General features: G+C 49.9%; 1 protein-coding gene across 1 annotated transcript in view; it reads right to left on the bottom strand.

Moving 5' to 3' along the window:
* FKBP11 (FKBP prolyl isomerase 11) overlaps positions 1-2,094 on the bottom strand; it is a 51,562-nt gene extending 49,468 nt beyond the window's left edge. Inside the window, exons 1-2 of the mRNA XM_040341180.1 lie at positions 1,895-2,094; positions 1,321-1,383 (exon numbers count right to left, since the gene is read on the bottom strand). Coding sequence (XP_040197114.1) covers positions 1,321-1,383; positions 1,895-2,005 — 174 coding nt within the window. The 5' untranslated portion in view covers positions 2,006-2,094. The remainder of the gene's footprint in view (positions 1-1,320; positions 1,384-1,894) is intronic.
* Between the last annotated feature and the right edge of the window lie 13,480 nt (positions 2,095-15,574).

The following is a 15,574-nucleotide window of genomic DNA, read 5'->3' as shown; positions in this document are numbered from 1 at the left end:
GACCCGGCGTATCGAATGCTCCTGATTCAGGAACCTCGATACGCCGACTGCAGCCTAAGAAATGACTGGCATAAGGCTCCTTATGCCGTCATATCTTAGGCTGCATTCTTACGCAGGCCGCTAGGTGGCGTTCCCGTTGTGGTCATCGTATAGTATGCAAATTGCATACTAACGCCGATTCACAACCCTACGCGAGCCCTGCGTACGCAGTTTACGTTGTTGCGTACGTCGGTTTTTGCGTAAGGCTGCCCCTGCTATTAGCAGGGGCAGCAAATGCTACGTATACCCATCGTTCCCGCGTCGCGAAATTTGAAATTTACGTCGTTTGCGTAAGTGGATCGTGAATGGCGCTGGATGCCATTCACGTTCACTTTGAAGCAAATGACATCCTTGCGACGTCATTTACCGCAATGCACGTCGGGAAAGTTTCCAGACGGAGCATGCGCACTACGCTCGGTGCAGGAACGCGCCTAATTTAAATGATCCACGCCCCCTACGGGATCATTTAAATTACGCGCGCTTACGCCGGGCATTTTGCCGGAGTGCCCACGCAATTTACGGAGCTACTGCTCTGTGAATCAAGGGTAGCGCAGATTATTTGCGGGGGCGCAGGGCAAAAACGGTGCCATGCGCCTCCGTAAAAACTGCGCAAATATACCTGAATCTACCCCAGTGACTGCACTTCCAAGTGCACTTTGCACTTGAAGTTTGCACTTGTAGTGCAAAGTGGATTCCCTTCAGTACATAACCCCCCTAGTGTACATGTTTAAGGAGAAGTTTGAAGACAGCGTTCGATCTGCTTTCCCATATCTGTCGCCCCTTTAGTCTGAATGCAATTAATTGCTTCATTTGGTTCCAATGTTATTCTGCTAATGAATGGGATAATGAAACCTCTGCTGTAAAGCAATTAGTAGGCCACACAAGGATGCAGATCCTGAATGTGAAGCTTCAATGGTGGGATTGCCTGTAGGACAGATTTGGGAAAAGCACAACGATTGTCATTTAATTACACATCTTCCATACAAGGGGGGGGTAGATGTATTGGAGGGTGGGAAGTCCATCTAGAATCACCTGGGATAACCCCAGATGAATGTGTTAGTGCCCCCCCTCCCCCCCATCTAGGAGCAGGCATGCTAGGTACTAGTATAGTGTGATGTGAATGGGATAGAGCGGGCAGGAGGGGCCCCCGCCAGATCTCCACCTCCATCATCTCCTCCCACCCCTGTGTGTGCAGGCTGGGCCCTAGTGCTGACGTGTTCTTGTTGTTACAGATGTTCCCGGCTCTGGCCCAGATGTGGCCTGGGGGGGTAAAACACTCACCGTATAGTGAAGCTGAATGCTGTCCCCCATTTCCACTTGGTCCACACAAGACTCTGGCTTCTCCTGTTACAGGAAAGAGACAAGTCATACAGGGGGGCACAGCAGGGGGCACAATCACAGAGAGCAACAGGAGAGATACAATGGGCACAACTACAGGAACAATACAATCTGGGAGTAACAGGTAACAGAGAAGGGAGGCTATTGCAGCTGGGGAGAGGAAAGCAATAGGAGATGAGAGAAGGAAAGCATGCTGGAAGGTGTGTGACAGACAGGTAGTGACAAGGGGACACATAGTGACAAGGGGACACATAGTGACAAGGGGGGGGCACATAGTGACAAGGGGACACATAGTGACAAGGGGGGGACACAGAGAACAGGTGGAGGGGCAGAGCTGCACACATCCAGGACAGACAGGGGATGGACATCGCCTCAGAGAGAGAAGAAAGGTCCCAGCTGGGATGTCAGTATAGAGAGTGACAGGAGGAGGACAGCCACCAATGACAGCTGGAGGGGCAAAGTCACCCCCCACCTGTGACAGGTCACTAATAACACGTGTACTGCTGGCACCGCTTACCACAGTCTCTATGCTGAGATCGGTGCCATTGTCACTCTCCTCTTCCTCGGTGTCCGCCCAGATCAGTGCAGAGGAGGAGAGCAGGAGCAGCAGGAAGAGAGCCCTGAACATGATGAGCCCAGGATGGAGGGAATGTGACAGCTGCCTGAGAGAGGGAGAGAGGGGATCAGTGGGAGCGTGGCAGAGAAAGGAGGGGAGGGGCTGTCCGCAGAGTCCGCCCATCAATTCCAGCCCATCGGAGTCCTCGAATCCATCGTGTCCTGTCCGTCAGCCCGCCTTACATCATACCCCGCCCCCTCCATCACACACATTGAGCCGACCTGTGGACAGAGCGTCGTCACTATTATCACCATCCTCTACACACCGGACATTGCCCCCCCCCCCCAACACACCGGACACTGTCTCCTACACCGGAGACCCCTCTACACACCAGAGACTCCCCCCCCATACACTAGAGACTTCTCCCCCCTACACACCAGAGACCTCCCCCCCCTACACACCAGAGACTGCCCCCCCTACACACCGGACACTGTCTCCTACACCGGAGACCGGACACTGCCTCCCCCTGCACACCAGGGAACACCATGCACACCAGAGACCCCCCTACACACCAGAGACCCCCCTACACACCAGAGACCCCCCTACACACCAGAGACTCCCCTACACACCAGAGACTGCCCCCCCCCCCCAACACACCGGACACTGCCCCCCCCCAACACACCGGACACTGCCCCCCCCCCAACACAACGGACACTGCCCCCCCTACACACCAGAGACTCCCCCCCCCTACACACCAGAGACTCCCCCCCCCCCCTACACACCAGAGACTGCCCCCCTACACACCAGAGACTCCCCCCCTACACACTAGAGACTGCCCCCCTACACACCAGAGACTGCCCCCCTACACACCAGAGACTCCCCCCCCTACACACCAGAGTCTGCCCCCCCCTACACACCAGAGACTGCCCCCCCTACACACCAGAGACTGCCCCCCCCTACACACCGGAGACTGTCCCCCTACACACCGGAGACTGTCCCCCTACTCACCGGAGACTGCCCCCCTACACACCGGAGACTGCCCCCCTACACACCGGAGACTGCCCCCCTACACACCGGAGACTGTCCCCCTACACACCAGAGCCTTACCCCCCTTACACACCGGAGACTTCCCCCCTACACACCAGAGACTTACCCCCCCCTACACACCAGGGAACCCCATACACACCAGAGGCTTCCCCCCCCTACACTCCGGAGACTGCCTCCCCCCCTACACACCAGGGAACCCCATACACACCAGAGACTCCCCCCCCCTACACACCAGAGACCCCCCCCTACACACCAGAGACTCCACCCCCCCTACACACCAGAGACTTCCCCCCCCTACACACCAGTGACTCCCCCCCCTACACACCAGAGACTTCCCCCCTACACACCGGAGACTGTCCCCCTACACACCAGAGACTTCCCCCCTACACACCAGAGACTTACCCCCCCCCTACACACCAGGGAACCCCATACACACCAGAGACTCCCCCCCCCTACACACCAGAGACTCCACCCCCCCTACACACCAGAGACTTCCCCCCCCCCTACACACCAGTGACTCCCCCCCCACACACCAGAGACTTCCCCCCCTACACACCGGAGACTCCCCCCCTACACACCGGAGACTCCCCCCCTACACACCAGAGACTCCCCCCCCCCCTACACACCAGAGACTTCCCCCCCCCCCTACACTCAGGAGACTGCCCCCTACGCACCAGAGACTTCCCACCCCCCAACACACCAGAGACTGCCCCCAACACATCGGGCACTCTCTCCTCTACTGATAAAAAATAGGAAATATTGCGCCAAACACTTGTGTATGTATATTAGCTGCCAACACAACTGTGAACAAATGAAATATAAAGTGTAGCGCTTCTACTGTGGTCGGAGAAGGTGGTGAAAACTATCTCCTCCCACAATTAATAGTCCGTGACACCCTGTGAAGGGAAACACTAGGAATATTCCTGCTATTCTGCGGTAAATCTGTACCGTAAATACTCGCAGGAAAAATACTCTATAAACAAGGAAAAAAATAATTCAAATCTAATACTGAATTGTTGGTGAAAAACAAACAATGTGCATGAATCACAAAAATCGAATATGTGCATCTAATCACAAATGGGTGTGAAGAAATACAAATCTTAAAGGACCTAGATCCTATGTGCCCCACAATAATGTCAAAACAACATATGTGTTCATCCAAAAAGAATTAATAAGAACATAAAAGAAACGCCATCTAGTGTTCATAAAGAAGTGTTAATCTACACATAAAAGTTTTGGATATCTGCCAAGATCCAGACATTAAAATTGATGGGAACTATAATGCCGTGTTTTTCGGGATGTAAAAAATTAGTTTTTCTTTAATGTCATTAAAAAAGTTGTGTGTGGGCTCCAGAGCATTTTTCACGTGAAAATTCACATGCTCTAAATTTTAACGTTGTCGTTTTTAACGTGGTAAAAAATGGGCGTGTGTGGGCTTTAACGACGTGAAAAAATTGCGCATGCTCAGAAGCAAGTTATGAGACGGGAGCGCTCGTTCTGGAAATACTAGCATTCCTAATGGAGATAGCACATTCATCGAGCTGTAACAGAATGAAAAGCACGAAGACTGAAAAGAGCGAATCGTCTCTCACCAAACTTTTACTAACAAAATCAGCTCAAGCCACCCAAAGGGTGGCGCCATGTGAATGGAACTTCCCCTTTATAGTGCCGTCGTACGTGTTGTACGTCACCGCGCTTTGCTAGAGCATTTTTTTTTTTCACGATCGTGTGTAGGCAAGGCCGGCTTAACAATAATCGAGTTGAAAAAAACTATTTTTTTTTTGTTTTTTCTAGAGCATTAAAAATGGTCGTGTGTACGCGGCTTAAGTATTTCAGCAGTCTCTCGATCTGAAGTGGAAACTGAAAATATTGAAAAACAGAACACCCGGGAGTGCCTTCACCATCCAGGAGGAAATAGAATAGATGGGTACTCTTACCGGACGAAGGGGATCCAACTCGCCTTGCAGCGGTGGATCCGATAGGCGTGAATATAAAATCAATGCTTCAGCTGGACTCCTGGTAGATCTCTCAAATACTTCCTTAGTAGATCCTTGTTACGCTCCGCGCTCTCTTCAAGCCGTACAGCAATTGATATTGCTCAAAGTTAGATGAAAAAAAACTTTTGTCCGGATCAACCTTGTCTGTGTATCAGCCTTATGCTGGCCATACACTCTACGAAAAATCGTCCGAACGAACTTTCGAAAAACGAACGTTCGGTCGTGAGCACAAACGATAGTGCCATCATGCAATGACCGATAAATCGTTCAGTGGACATAAATAAAAAAAAAATTGGTTCGTTTTTTTACATATACCTAGTGCAGAAAGTTCGGACGGGAAACACATTAACCTTCCGATTTATCGTTCGTTCGGCAGAAAATTTCCAAACTTGTACTTCGTTTTTTTGGCTCAAAAACATCCCAACGATTATCGATTTTGTGCCCATTAACTGTTCGAAAAACGAACAAACTGTCTGAACGACCGAATTTCGGCCAGTGTATGGCCAGACAAAAGTTCTTTTTATGTTTTTATTAATTGTTTTTGGATGAACACATACGTTGTTTTGACATTATTGTGGGGCACATAGGATCTAGGTCCTTTAAAGCAGTTGTATAGTTTTTTTTTTTTACTTTTACCTACAGGTAAGCCTATAATAAGGCTTACCCGTAGATAAAAAAATAATATCCTAAACCTTTAGGAGATATTCCCCTCGCAACTTAAGGCCCGGCAGCCGCCAGACCTTGCCATAAAGAAGTCTCCCGCGCGCATATTTGAATTTGTTTTTTCCTTGTTCATATAGTATTTTCCCACGAGTATTTGCGGTACAGATTTACCGCGGAATAGCAGGAATATTTCTAGTGTTTCCCTTCACAGGGTATCACAGACTATTAATTGTGGGAGGAGATAGATTTCACCACCTTCTCCGACCACAGTAGAAGCGCTACACTTTATATTTCACTGTCTCCTCTACACACCAGGGACCAGACACTGCCTCCCCTTCACACCAAAAACTGCCCCCCTACACACCGGAGACCACCCTACACACCAGAGAAATGCCCCCCCCTACACACCAGAGACTGCCCCCCTACACACCAGAGACTGCTACCCCTGCACACCAGAGACTGCATACCTACACACCAGAGACTTCTACCCCTGCGCACCAGAGACTGCCCCCCTACACACCAGAGACACGCCCCACTACACACCAGAGACACGCCCCACTACACACCAGAGACACGCCCCACTACACACCAGAGACATGCCCCCCTACATACCAGAGACTGCCCTTCTTCACACCAGAGACTGCCTCCCTACACACCAGAGACTTACCCCCCCTACACACCAGAGACTGCCCCACTACACACGAGAGACTGCCACCCCTGCACACCAGAGACTGCCCCCCCTACACACCAGAGACTGCCACCCCTGCACACCAGAGACTGCCACCCCTACACACCAGAGACTGCTTCTTCCCTATACACCGGACACTGCCTCCCCCCTACACACCGGACACTGCCTCCCACTACATACCGGACACTGCCTCCCCACTACACACCGTAGAATGCCTCACCGCCCTACACACCGGACACTGCCTCTAACATAGAGTGTGTACACTGACCCACACACCCCTCCCCTCACGTACAGACCCTTCACACCCCTCCTCTCGCCTACAGACCCTTCACACCCCTCCTCCCGCCTACAGACCCTTCACACCCCTCCCCTACAGACCCTTCAAGCCCCTCCCCTACAGACCCTTTACACCCCTCCCCTACAGACCCTTCACACTCCTCTCCTCCCCTAAAGACGCTTCACACCCCTCCCCTACAGGCCATTCACACTCCATTCCTCCCCTCCCCTACAGACCCTTCATGCTCCTTCTCTCGCCTACATGTAGGCAGGTGCAGGGCGCAAGCCTGGAGCAAGTGGTAGGCCAGGGACAGGTACCTACTTGTTAGAAAAAGAGAATAGTACAGGGAAAAGTTGCTGATGAGTGGGGTCAGCCTAGGGAGAACCCCTTCAGTGTGAGGTACTGCCCAGTGTCTAGCAAGGGTTGTGGGCATGAGGCCCTTGTCCCCATCAACAAGGGGACATCCTCCCCATGTTGAGGGCATGTGGCCTGATACGGTTCAGGAGGGGGGGTGCTCTCTCTTCCCCCCTCTTTTCCTGCAGCCTACCAGGTTGCGTGCTCGGATAAGGGTCTGGTATGGATTTTTGGGGGGAACCTCACGCCATTTAAAAAAAGAAAATGGCGCAGGGTTCCCCTTAAGGGCCTGATATGGAATTTGGGGGGATCACCACGCTTTTGTTTTTAATTTTGGTTTGGGGTTCCCCTTAATATTCATACCAGAACCAAAGGGCCTGGTAATTAGGGATGAGCCAAACACCCCTCGGTTCGGTTCGCATCCAGAATATGCGAACGGACCGAAAGTTTGCGCGAACTTTTGAACACTGTTAAGGTCTATGGGACTCGAACGGGCGAAATCAAAAGTGAGAATTGTAAAGGCTAATATGCAAGTTAATGCCCTAAAAAGGGTTTGGGGACCCGGGTCCTGCCCCAGGGCACATGTATTAATGTAAAAAAAAGTTTAAAAAGTGAATTTTTTTCGGGAGCAGTGATTTTAATGATGCTTAAAGTGAAAAAATAAAAGTGAAATATTACTTTAAATATTATCCTGTAAAGTGGCGCGTGTTTCCCATGTTTATAACTATCCCTGCAAAAAATGAAATTTCTAAAGGAATAAAAGTCACTTAAAACTGCTTGCGGCTGTAATGTAATGTCTGGCATTACATTACATTACATTGTCTGGCATAAGTACCCCCCCCCCCCAGCCCATTACCAGGCCCATGGATATTAAGGGGAACCCTGCACATAAATTAAAAAAATAAAAGGCGTGGGGCCCCTAGGCCCTATATACTCCGAACAGCAGTATACAGGTGGTGCAAACAATACTGTAGGTTCTTATGTAGAATCTGTTTGTAATAGGTACATTTTTTAAGCTTTTTGGAAAACATAGAGAAGGGTTATCACCACTGTAACATTTGTTTTGCTGTCTGTGCCCCTGTTCAGAAGATTTAACCTCACTTTCTGAAAATTTGGGGGTTGTAGGGAAACAAGGATTGGTGATAAAGCATCAGTGGAGAGGAGACACCTTTTTCACAGGAGAGAATTTCCCTTCCTAGGGGTAGATTTCCTCTGACTTCCTGTTGTCTCCCTTCGTTTGTAAGTAGTACTCGTTTGTAAGTCGGATGTTTGAAAGTAGGGGCCTGCCCTATATACTCTGCAGAAATTTTGACCTTAGGTGTTGGTGGTACCAGAACACTGTAAGCCCACACAGTTACTCTTGGTGGGCGCTGTACGGGCCCCGCTGTGAAATATTGGATCAAGAATTGTAATTACATGCCCCTGTTGAACAGGGTCAGAAAAATTGGGCCTTTGGTGGTGGTGTGGAGGTGTTGCCAAAACACTTTAAGCCCTCACAGATACTCTAGTTGGAGGGCAGGAATGAGCCCTGCTGCAAAGTATTACAGCAAAAAATTTAATTACACACCCCTGTTCAACAGGGGCAGAAAAATTGGGCCTTAGCCACTGGTGGTGGTGCCCAGAAACAAAAATGTTCTTACAAGCTATCAACATGAACATTGAGGAAGAAGAGGATAGTCACTCAGCATCAGCATAGGCAGTCTTGAAGGGATCCTACATTCCTAAAAAATTATTCTGTTACATCAGCATCAGGTGCTTGGTAGCTGGTGATCCAAGACTGATTCATTTTTATGAAGGTGAGCCGATCGACCAAGTCGGTCGGAGAGGCGCACCCTGTGATCAGATACAAAGCCTCCAGCAGCACTGAATGTGCGTTCCGAAAGAACGCTGGATGCAGGACACGCCAGTAGTTCAATTGCATACTGTGCAAGCTCTGACCAGTAACCCAGAGGATTGTCGGTTGGAAAGGTCTCCAAGTCTGATCTTGCCCCTAGGTATTCCTGCACCATGTAAATCAGATGCTGGCGATGGTTGCTGGAACCGATCAGACCTTGGAGCTACGGACTAAAAAAATTGTCTGAACGCATCGGTCAGACAGCCATCTTCTCCACCGCTCCTTCTGTGACTGACCGAAGCCTAAGCAACACGTTGTCCAGGACCAGGAAATTGTAACCTCCCAGGCTCTGGAAACACATTGCACAAACCTTTCTGCAAGGCCTCCCGAAGATGTTTTATCCTCTGCGACGGCAGGATAAGTTCTGCAACCTTACCCTTGTTAAGTGGATCAAGGAGGGTTGCCAGCCAGTAATGATCCCTCTCCTTGATCACATGAATCTGAGGGTCCTTTCGCCGGCTTTGCAGGATCAGTGAGGCCATGCAGCGTAGGTTTGCTGAGGCATTCAGTGCGGAGTCCTCTGGGTCACTAAGGACCACATGATCTGCAGCCACGTACAAGTCCATGGGTTTCTGGGGACTTAAAACAATCCCTTGAAGACTTCTGCTGATGCTGAGTGCTAGGCTCTACCTTCATGCTGACACAATCCTCCTCCGCTTCCTGTGTGATCGGCGGGCCTGCAGGAACACTGTCTGGATAAAGGGGGCCTTGAGAGGTAAGGAAGTCCTCTTCCTCCCTCTGTTCTGCCTCAAGTGCTCTGTCCATTATTCCACGCAGCTTGTGCTCCAACAGGTACACAAGGGGGACAGTATCACTGATGCATGCATTGTCACTGCTCACCATTCTCGTGGCCTCCTCAAATGGTGACAGGACAGTGCATGCATTCTTGAAGCCAAGCTCCCCTTAGTCGCACAGATACTCATTGATGGCCCTCTGCTGCGTGTGCAGCCACTGCAGCATGGCCAACGTTGAGTGCCATCTGGTGGGCATGTCACAGATTAGGCGGTTCTTGGGCAGGTTGTATTCCTTTTAGAGGTCAGCCAGCCTAGCACTGGCATTATATTACCAGCGGAAATGCACACAGACTTTCCTGGCCTGCCTCAGGACATCCTGTAAGCCCAGGTACCTGCACAAGAACCGCTGCACCACCAAGTTAAGGACGTGAGACAAACAGGGCACATGGGTCATTTGTCCCTGTCGGAGGGCGGAGAGGAGGTTGGTGCCATTGTCGCAAACCACCATTCCTGGCTGAAGCTGGCGTGGCGTCAATCACCTCTGAGCCTGCCCCTGCAGAGCTTACAGAATCTCTGCCCCAGTGTAGCTCCTGTCCCCTAAGCACGCCAGCTCAAGCACCGCATGGCATTTTTTGCCTGAGTGCTTGCATAATCCCTTGAACGACTACGGAGCACCGCTGGTTCCGAGGACAAATCCGCAGAGGAGGAGGCCATGGAGGAAGAAGAAGAGTCACTAGTAGCATTTTGGAGGCGTGGTGGCGGAACAATCTCCAACAATACTGCACCCAGTGCACCGTGAAAGATGGGCAACATCCCTGTCCATGCCTGCTGGACCATGAGTCAGCGGTAATATGCACCTGACCGCCCTGTCCAGCGAGGCCAAGACATTGCCTTCCACATGCCGGTAGAGAGCCGGAATCGCCTTCTGTGAAAAAAAAGTGGCGTTTGGGAACCTGCCACTGTGGTACTGCACATTCCACAAACTCACGAAAGTGGGCAGAGTCTACCAGCTGAAAAGGCAGCAGTTGGAGTGCTAGCAATTTAGCCAGGCTAGCATTCAACCGCTGGGCATGTGGATGGCTGGGAGCGAATTTCTTTTGCTGGTTTAGCAACTGGGATAGAGAAATTTGCCTGCTACAATCGGACATTGGTGTAGCGATAGCAGATTGCCCGCAAGTACTTGCCACACCTAATTCTACACCTTTATTCCTCTCAGTGCAAGTTTCTGAGAGAAATTAAGGCATAGTGGGGTTGGAGATCCCAGCTGATGAGGAGCAATGAGAGGTCCGCCTTTTTCTTTGGTGTGGGTCTTTTATGTACGCTTGCCAACGGACTGCATGGGAGTTCAACATATGTCTGGTCAAGCATGTGGTGTCCAAGCGGCTGGTGTTTTGGCCACGCTTGATACGCTTCAGACATATGTTGCAAATAGCAACGATGTGAGCTGCTGCACACGTCTCAAAAAAGTCCCACACCAAAGAACTTTTTGAAAAAATGCGTAGAGTCAGCAGCACCCTGCACATGCGGAGCTCTGCGGAGTGGTGCAGTTGGTTGGCTGCCCTTAAGCTGGCCCCTGGAGGGCATCCTGCCTTGTTAGAGATGTGCCTCCTCCTCCTATCAGGCACCCACGTAGAGTCAGTGACCTCATTATCCCCTCCCTCCTCGTCACTGGAGCAAACCTGGCAGTACGCTGCAGCTGGGGGAACATGACTGACAGTTTGTTGTCCTTCTTGGGCACCCCCTCTCCAACGGCTCACGTTACTGCCTTCATCCTCAACCTGGATACCATCATCAGAGCCTTCAAAATGCTGCACATCCTCCTGCAGCAATGTACCCCACACTGTGGTCGAACAGTTCGGGGGACTTCTCAGGGCATGATGGTGGGGCTAGGGAAGGAGTAACTGATGACCTTGAGCCAATGGAATAGGCCGCTTTGGCACCTTCATTGGCAGCCAAGGAACTCTGAGCCTGGCTGACAGAGGATGAGGACGGCTTGGTCATCCACTCTACCAACTCTTCTGCATGTTGTGTCTCAACACAGCCAGCTGCCGGAAAAAATGACAAGTGTGCCCCACGGCCATGTGCTGATGATGCACCGCGTCCACAACCAGCACTGTTGGCTCTAGACACAGAGCCTGCTTGCCCTCTTTTAGTGGCCTGTGAGTGTCTGCCTCTCCTTGGTGGCCTTTCAGACTTACTGTAATTGATGTATTTTATAGGTACACCAGGAATGGCCTGCAGTAAGCTGTAGCTGCACAAAGCTGGGATGTATATACAGAATATACTGCAGCTACCTGAATCAACTGCCTGCCTGTAGTATATTAGGAAGAGAATAGGAAAGCTCTGCAGTGAGGTTCAGCTGCACACTGTGCCCAGGATACAGTTTATTGACTGTATATACTGCAGGTACCTGAATCAACTGCCTGCCTGTAGTACAGGGGTGCCCAACCTTTTGAAGAGCAAAGGCCACTTAAGTGACCTGGTAACCGGGGTTGCGGGCCACAATGAGCGGAGCGGGTGGATGGCATGTTCGTGTCTGCTTTATGCTGCATTTTTTTAGATGCAGTGTGTCCTAGTGCAGGCATATGCAATTAGCGGACCTCCAGCTGTTGCAAAACTACAAGTCCCATAATGCCTCTGCTTCTGGGTGTCATGCTTGTGGCTGTCAGAGTCTTGCTATGACTCATGGGATTTGTAGTAGCTTTTTTTTTTCAACTCAACTATTTTTAAACTCTTAAGCCGGCCATAGATGTTTCAAAACTGGGCCGGTTCAGCAGGGACTGGCTGAGATTGATCAAGTTTGGTACAGACAGACTGTCAGATTTTTCAAGCGTTTTTTGCCAGCAGCTATAGCCACTAGCAGTAATCACTGTGTGTTCTCCACACAATAGCTCCAGAGGAGGGATTCCCCCCATCAACACTGATTGTATTGATGGGGGAATTGAGCAATTTTCTTTCTTGCAGCCCGTGGTTGCAGGAAAGCAAATCGCTCCATCTATGGCCAGCTTTAAGTGAAGTGAGGCAAAGACTGGTCCCTTGTCAGGACTTACTGACTGTGTATCTCAACACATCCTACAGTGGCAGAGCTGTGACCTGAACGTCATGGTTGCTTTCACTGGAGGCATGTTACTTTAAAGCCTATAAGGAATCCACTAGGGGGCTGGTGAAACCAAATATAGTGGCTGTTGTAGAAGATCTCCATGCCAGGGTCCACGACAAGGGGTCATATGCTGCCTCTTTCCATCCAAAATGCAAAAAATTGGGGAAATTCTAGGTAGAATTCCACTTAGAAAACAAGTGAGGAGTGAATAATCGTGAGTTTTTTTTTCTTTTTTGTTTTCTGTAATGTTAGTAAATAAATATTTTCTTGTGCTGTAACATTGGCTTTATTAATATATAAGGCCCCTTTTACACGGACGGACCATTTAGGTCCGCCTGTCAGTTTTGACGGCGGACCTGAACGGCCGCTCCATGCATCCAGTGCTTTAAGTGGGCCAAAAGAGGTGCCGGTACTCTATTATTTTTGTTTATATTGCAAAAAATAACCGCAGAGGTGATCAAATACCACCAAAATGAAGCTCTATTTGTGGGGAAAAAAGGACTTCAATTTTGTTTGGGAGGCACGTCGCACGACTGCGCAAATGTCAGTTAAAGCGACGCAGTGCCGGAAGCTGAAATTTCGCCTGGGCACGAAGGGGGTTTATGTGCCCAGTAAGCAAGTGGTCAATTGTCTCCCTGTTGAATCTCTTTTTGTCCCTGCTGAATGACCTACATCAGACACCTGGATTTGAACTGTAATTTCTGTTTTGATTCAAGCAATATGTCTTTGTTTTGTGGTCGATATGCATGTCATAAAAATGCATTGCATCCTATAGGAAGAATGTGCTTATACTATGGTTTTCCTTATTCTAATATAATTGGAGAAAAGGCATCAAAGAAAAGCCATAAAATGTGAGATGATATTTTTTCTTTATGCAAATAAATACCTGATAGTCATCATGCCAAAATGAAAATCTGTTCCTTTCTGGTGCTTTTTGTGACCGGGATCAATTTGTCTTTAAACACCCCCTTCCCCCATAAAACCTGAAATGTCTTACTCTTACCTGACCTTGCCTGCAGTGTGTGTGTGCTGCTGCCGCCTGCCTGCAGTGCTGCCTGGCTTTGGGGTTCCCCGTTCCCGGATGGAAAGTCTCCTCTGACCTGGCGCCGGGCGGCTGTCCTCCGACCGGCTCCAGAAACTTCAGCGCGCCCCACGTCACTCACGTGGGGGAAGACCAAAAGGATGAAGGCGCGCAGAGGAGGGTAGGCGGAGCGAGCTGTGGCTGGTCACACTTCATCAAGCATGGGGGGGTGCCTGTCACACTTGGCTCCTCCATGCTGACACAGGGAACTGCTGACATGAGCTGATTGGATGGTTGGTTAAGGTTTATTGTGCATACCGCCGCCGGGGCTTGCGGGAGGCGGCTGTAGGAATCATTATGAAGGGATTTATTTTTATTTTGGGCGTCCCCCCCCCCTATAGCGCCGATGGCACTTCCCAGGTCTGAATGAGATGACACTCGGCGACGGCGTTGAGAAAAAAAAAAAAAAACCTCGGTCATTGCCTTGCCCTGCTCACTGGGCCCCACTCAGCTGCGGGCCCCATAGCGCCCGCGTGGGTCGCTATCATATTCCTGGCCTGGGGCTGCGTTCCGGTACGGGAAACCCACGTACTGGGCGCACGGAGAGGTGCTGGTACTCTCCAGGGCCATTTTTGGAAGTGGCGGTACTGAGTACCGCCGCGTTCCGGCCCAGTTAAAGCACTGCATGCATCCCTATGGAGCGTAGGATGTCAGCGGAGACATGCCCGCTAAAAACAGACGTATGGGGATCGAATTGGGTAAGATCCGCATGCTGTCCGTTTTCATCAGATCGCTCCATAGGAGACAGCGGCGCCCGACAAGCCCCTCCCCGCTCAGTGAGCAGAAAGGAGCTTGTCATCTGTTGGCTCAGCGGAGATCTGTGGACAGCGACGGAGTCCGCCTGTGTGAAAGGAGCCTAAGTGATGGATTGTAGTCCTAGGTTAAAAAAGATTTCCAGCCAACGAGTAATAGTTTCATATGAATTGTTAGAGAGCCAGCAAGGAAGTGAATCACATTTCCTGGCTTGATAAGATGGTCTGTCCTTATTCCAAAAGCATTAAGGGTTGCATATAGCCCCATAAATGGAGAGGATTTCTCACAACAATGTACAATTGACTCTGCAGTTACAAGTAAAAAAAAAAGAAGGAAAAAAAAAGAAGAAACGGCTGTGAAAAAAGGCAACGCTACATAAAATACATACAGTGAGGAAAATAAGTATTTGAACACCCTGCTATTTAGCAAGTTCTCCCACTTGGAAATAATGGAGGGGTCTGAAATTGTTATCGTAGGTGCATGTCCACTGTGAGAGACATAATCAAAAAAAAAAAATCCAGAAATCACAATGTATGATTTTTTTAACTATTTATTTGTATGATACAGCTGCAAATAAGTATTTGAACACCTGAGAACATCAATGTTAATATTTGGTACAGTAGCCTTTGTTTGCAATTACAGAGGTCAAACGTTTCTTGTAGTTTTTCACCAGGTTTGCACACACTGGAGGAGGGATTTTGGCCCACTCCTCCACACAGATCTTCTCTAGATCAGTCAGGTTTCTGGGGTGTCGCTGAGAAACACGGAGTTTGAGCTCCCTCCAAAGATTCTCTATTGGGTTTAGGTCTGGAGACTGGCTAGGCCACGCCAGAACCTTGATATGCTTCTTACAGAGCCACTCCTTGGTTATCCTGGCTGTGTGCTTCGGGTCATTGTCATGTTGGAAGACCCAGCCTCGACCCATCTTCAAAGCTCTAACTGAGGGAAGGAGGTTGTTGCTCAAAATCTCGCAATACATGGCCCCGGTCATCCTCTCCTTAATACAGTGCAGTCGCCCTGTCCCATGTGCAGAAAAACACCCCCAAAGCATGA

Source organism: Rana temporaria, chromosome 2 (genome assembly GCF_905171775.1).
Source record: "Rana temporaria chromosome 2, aRanTem1.1, whole genome shotgun sequence".
In the NCBI taxonomy this organism is placed as follows: domain Eukaryota; kingdom Metazoa; phylum Chordata; class Amphibia; order Anura; family Ranidae; genus Rana; species Rana temporaria.
Note: the sequence above shows the minus strand (reverse complement) of the source record. Positions and strands in the feature narration are given on the sequence as shown.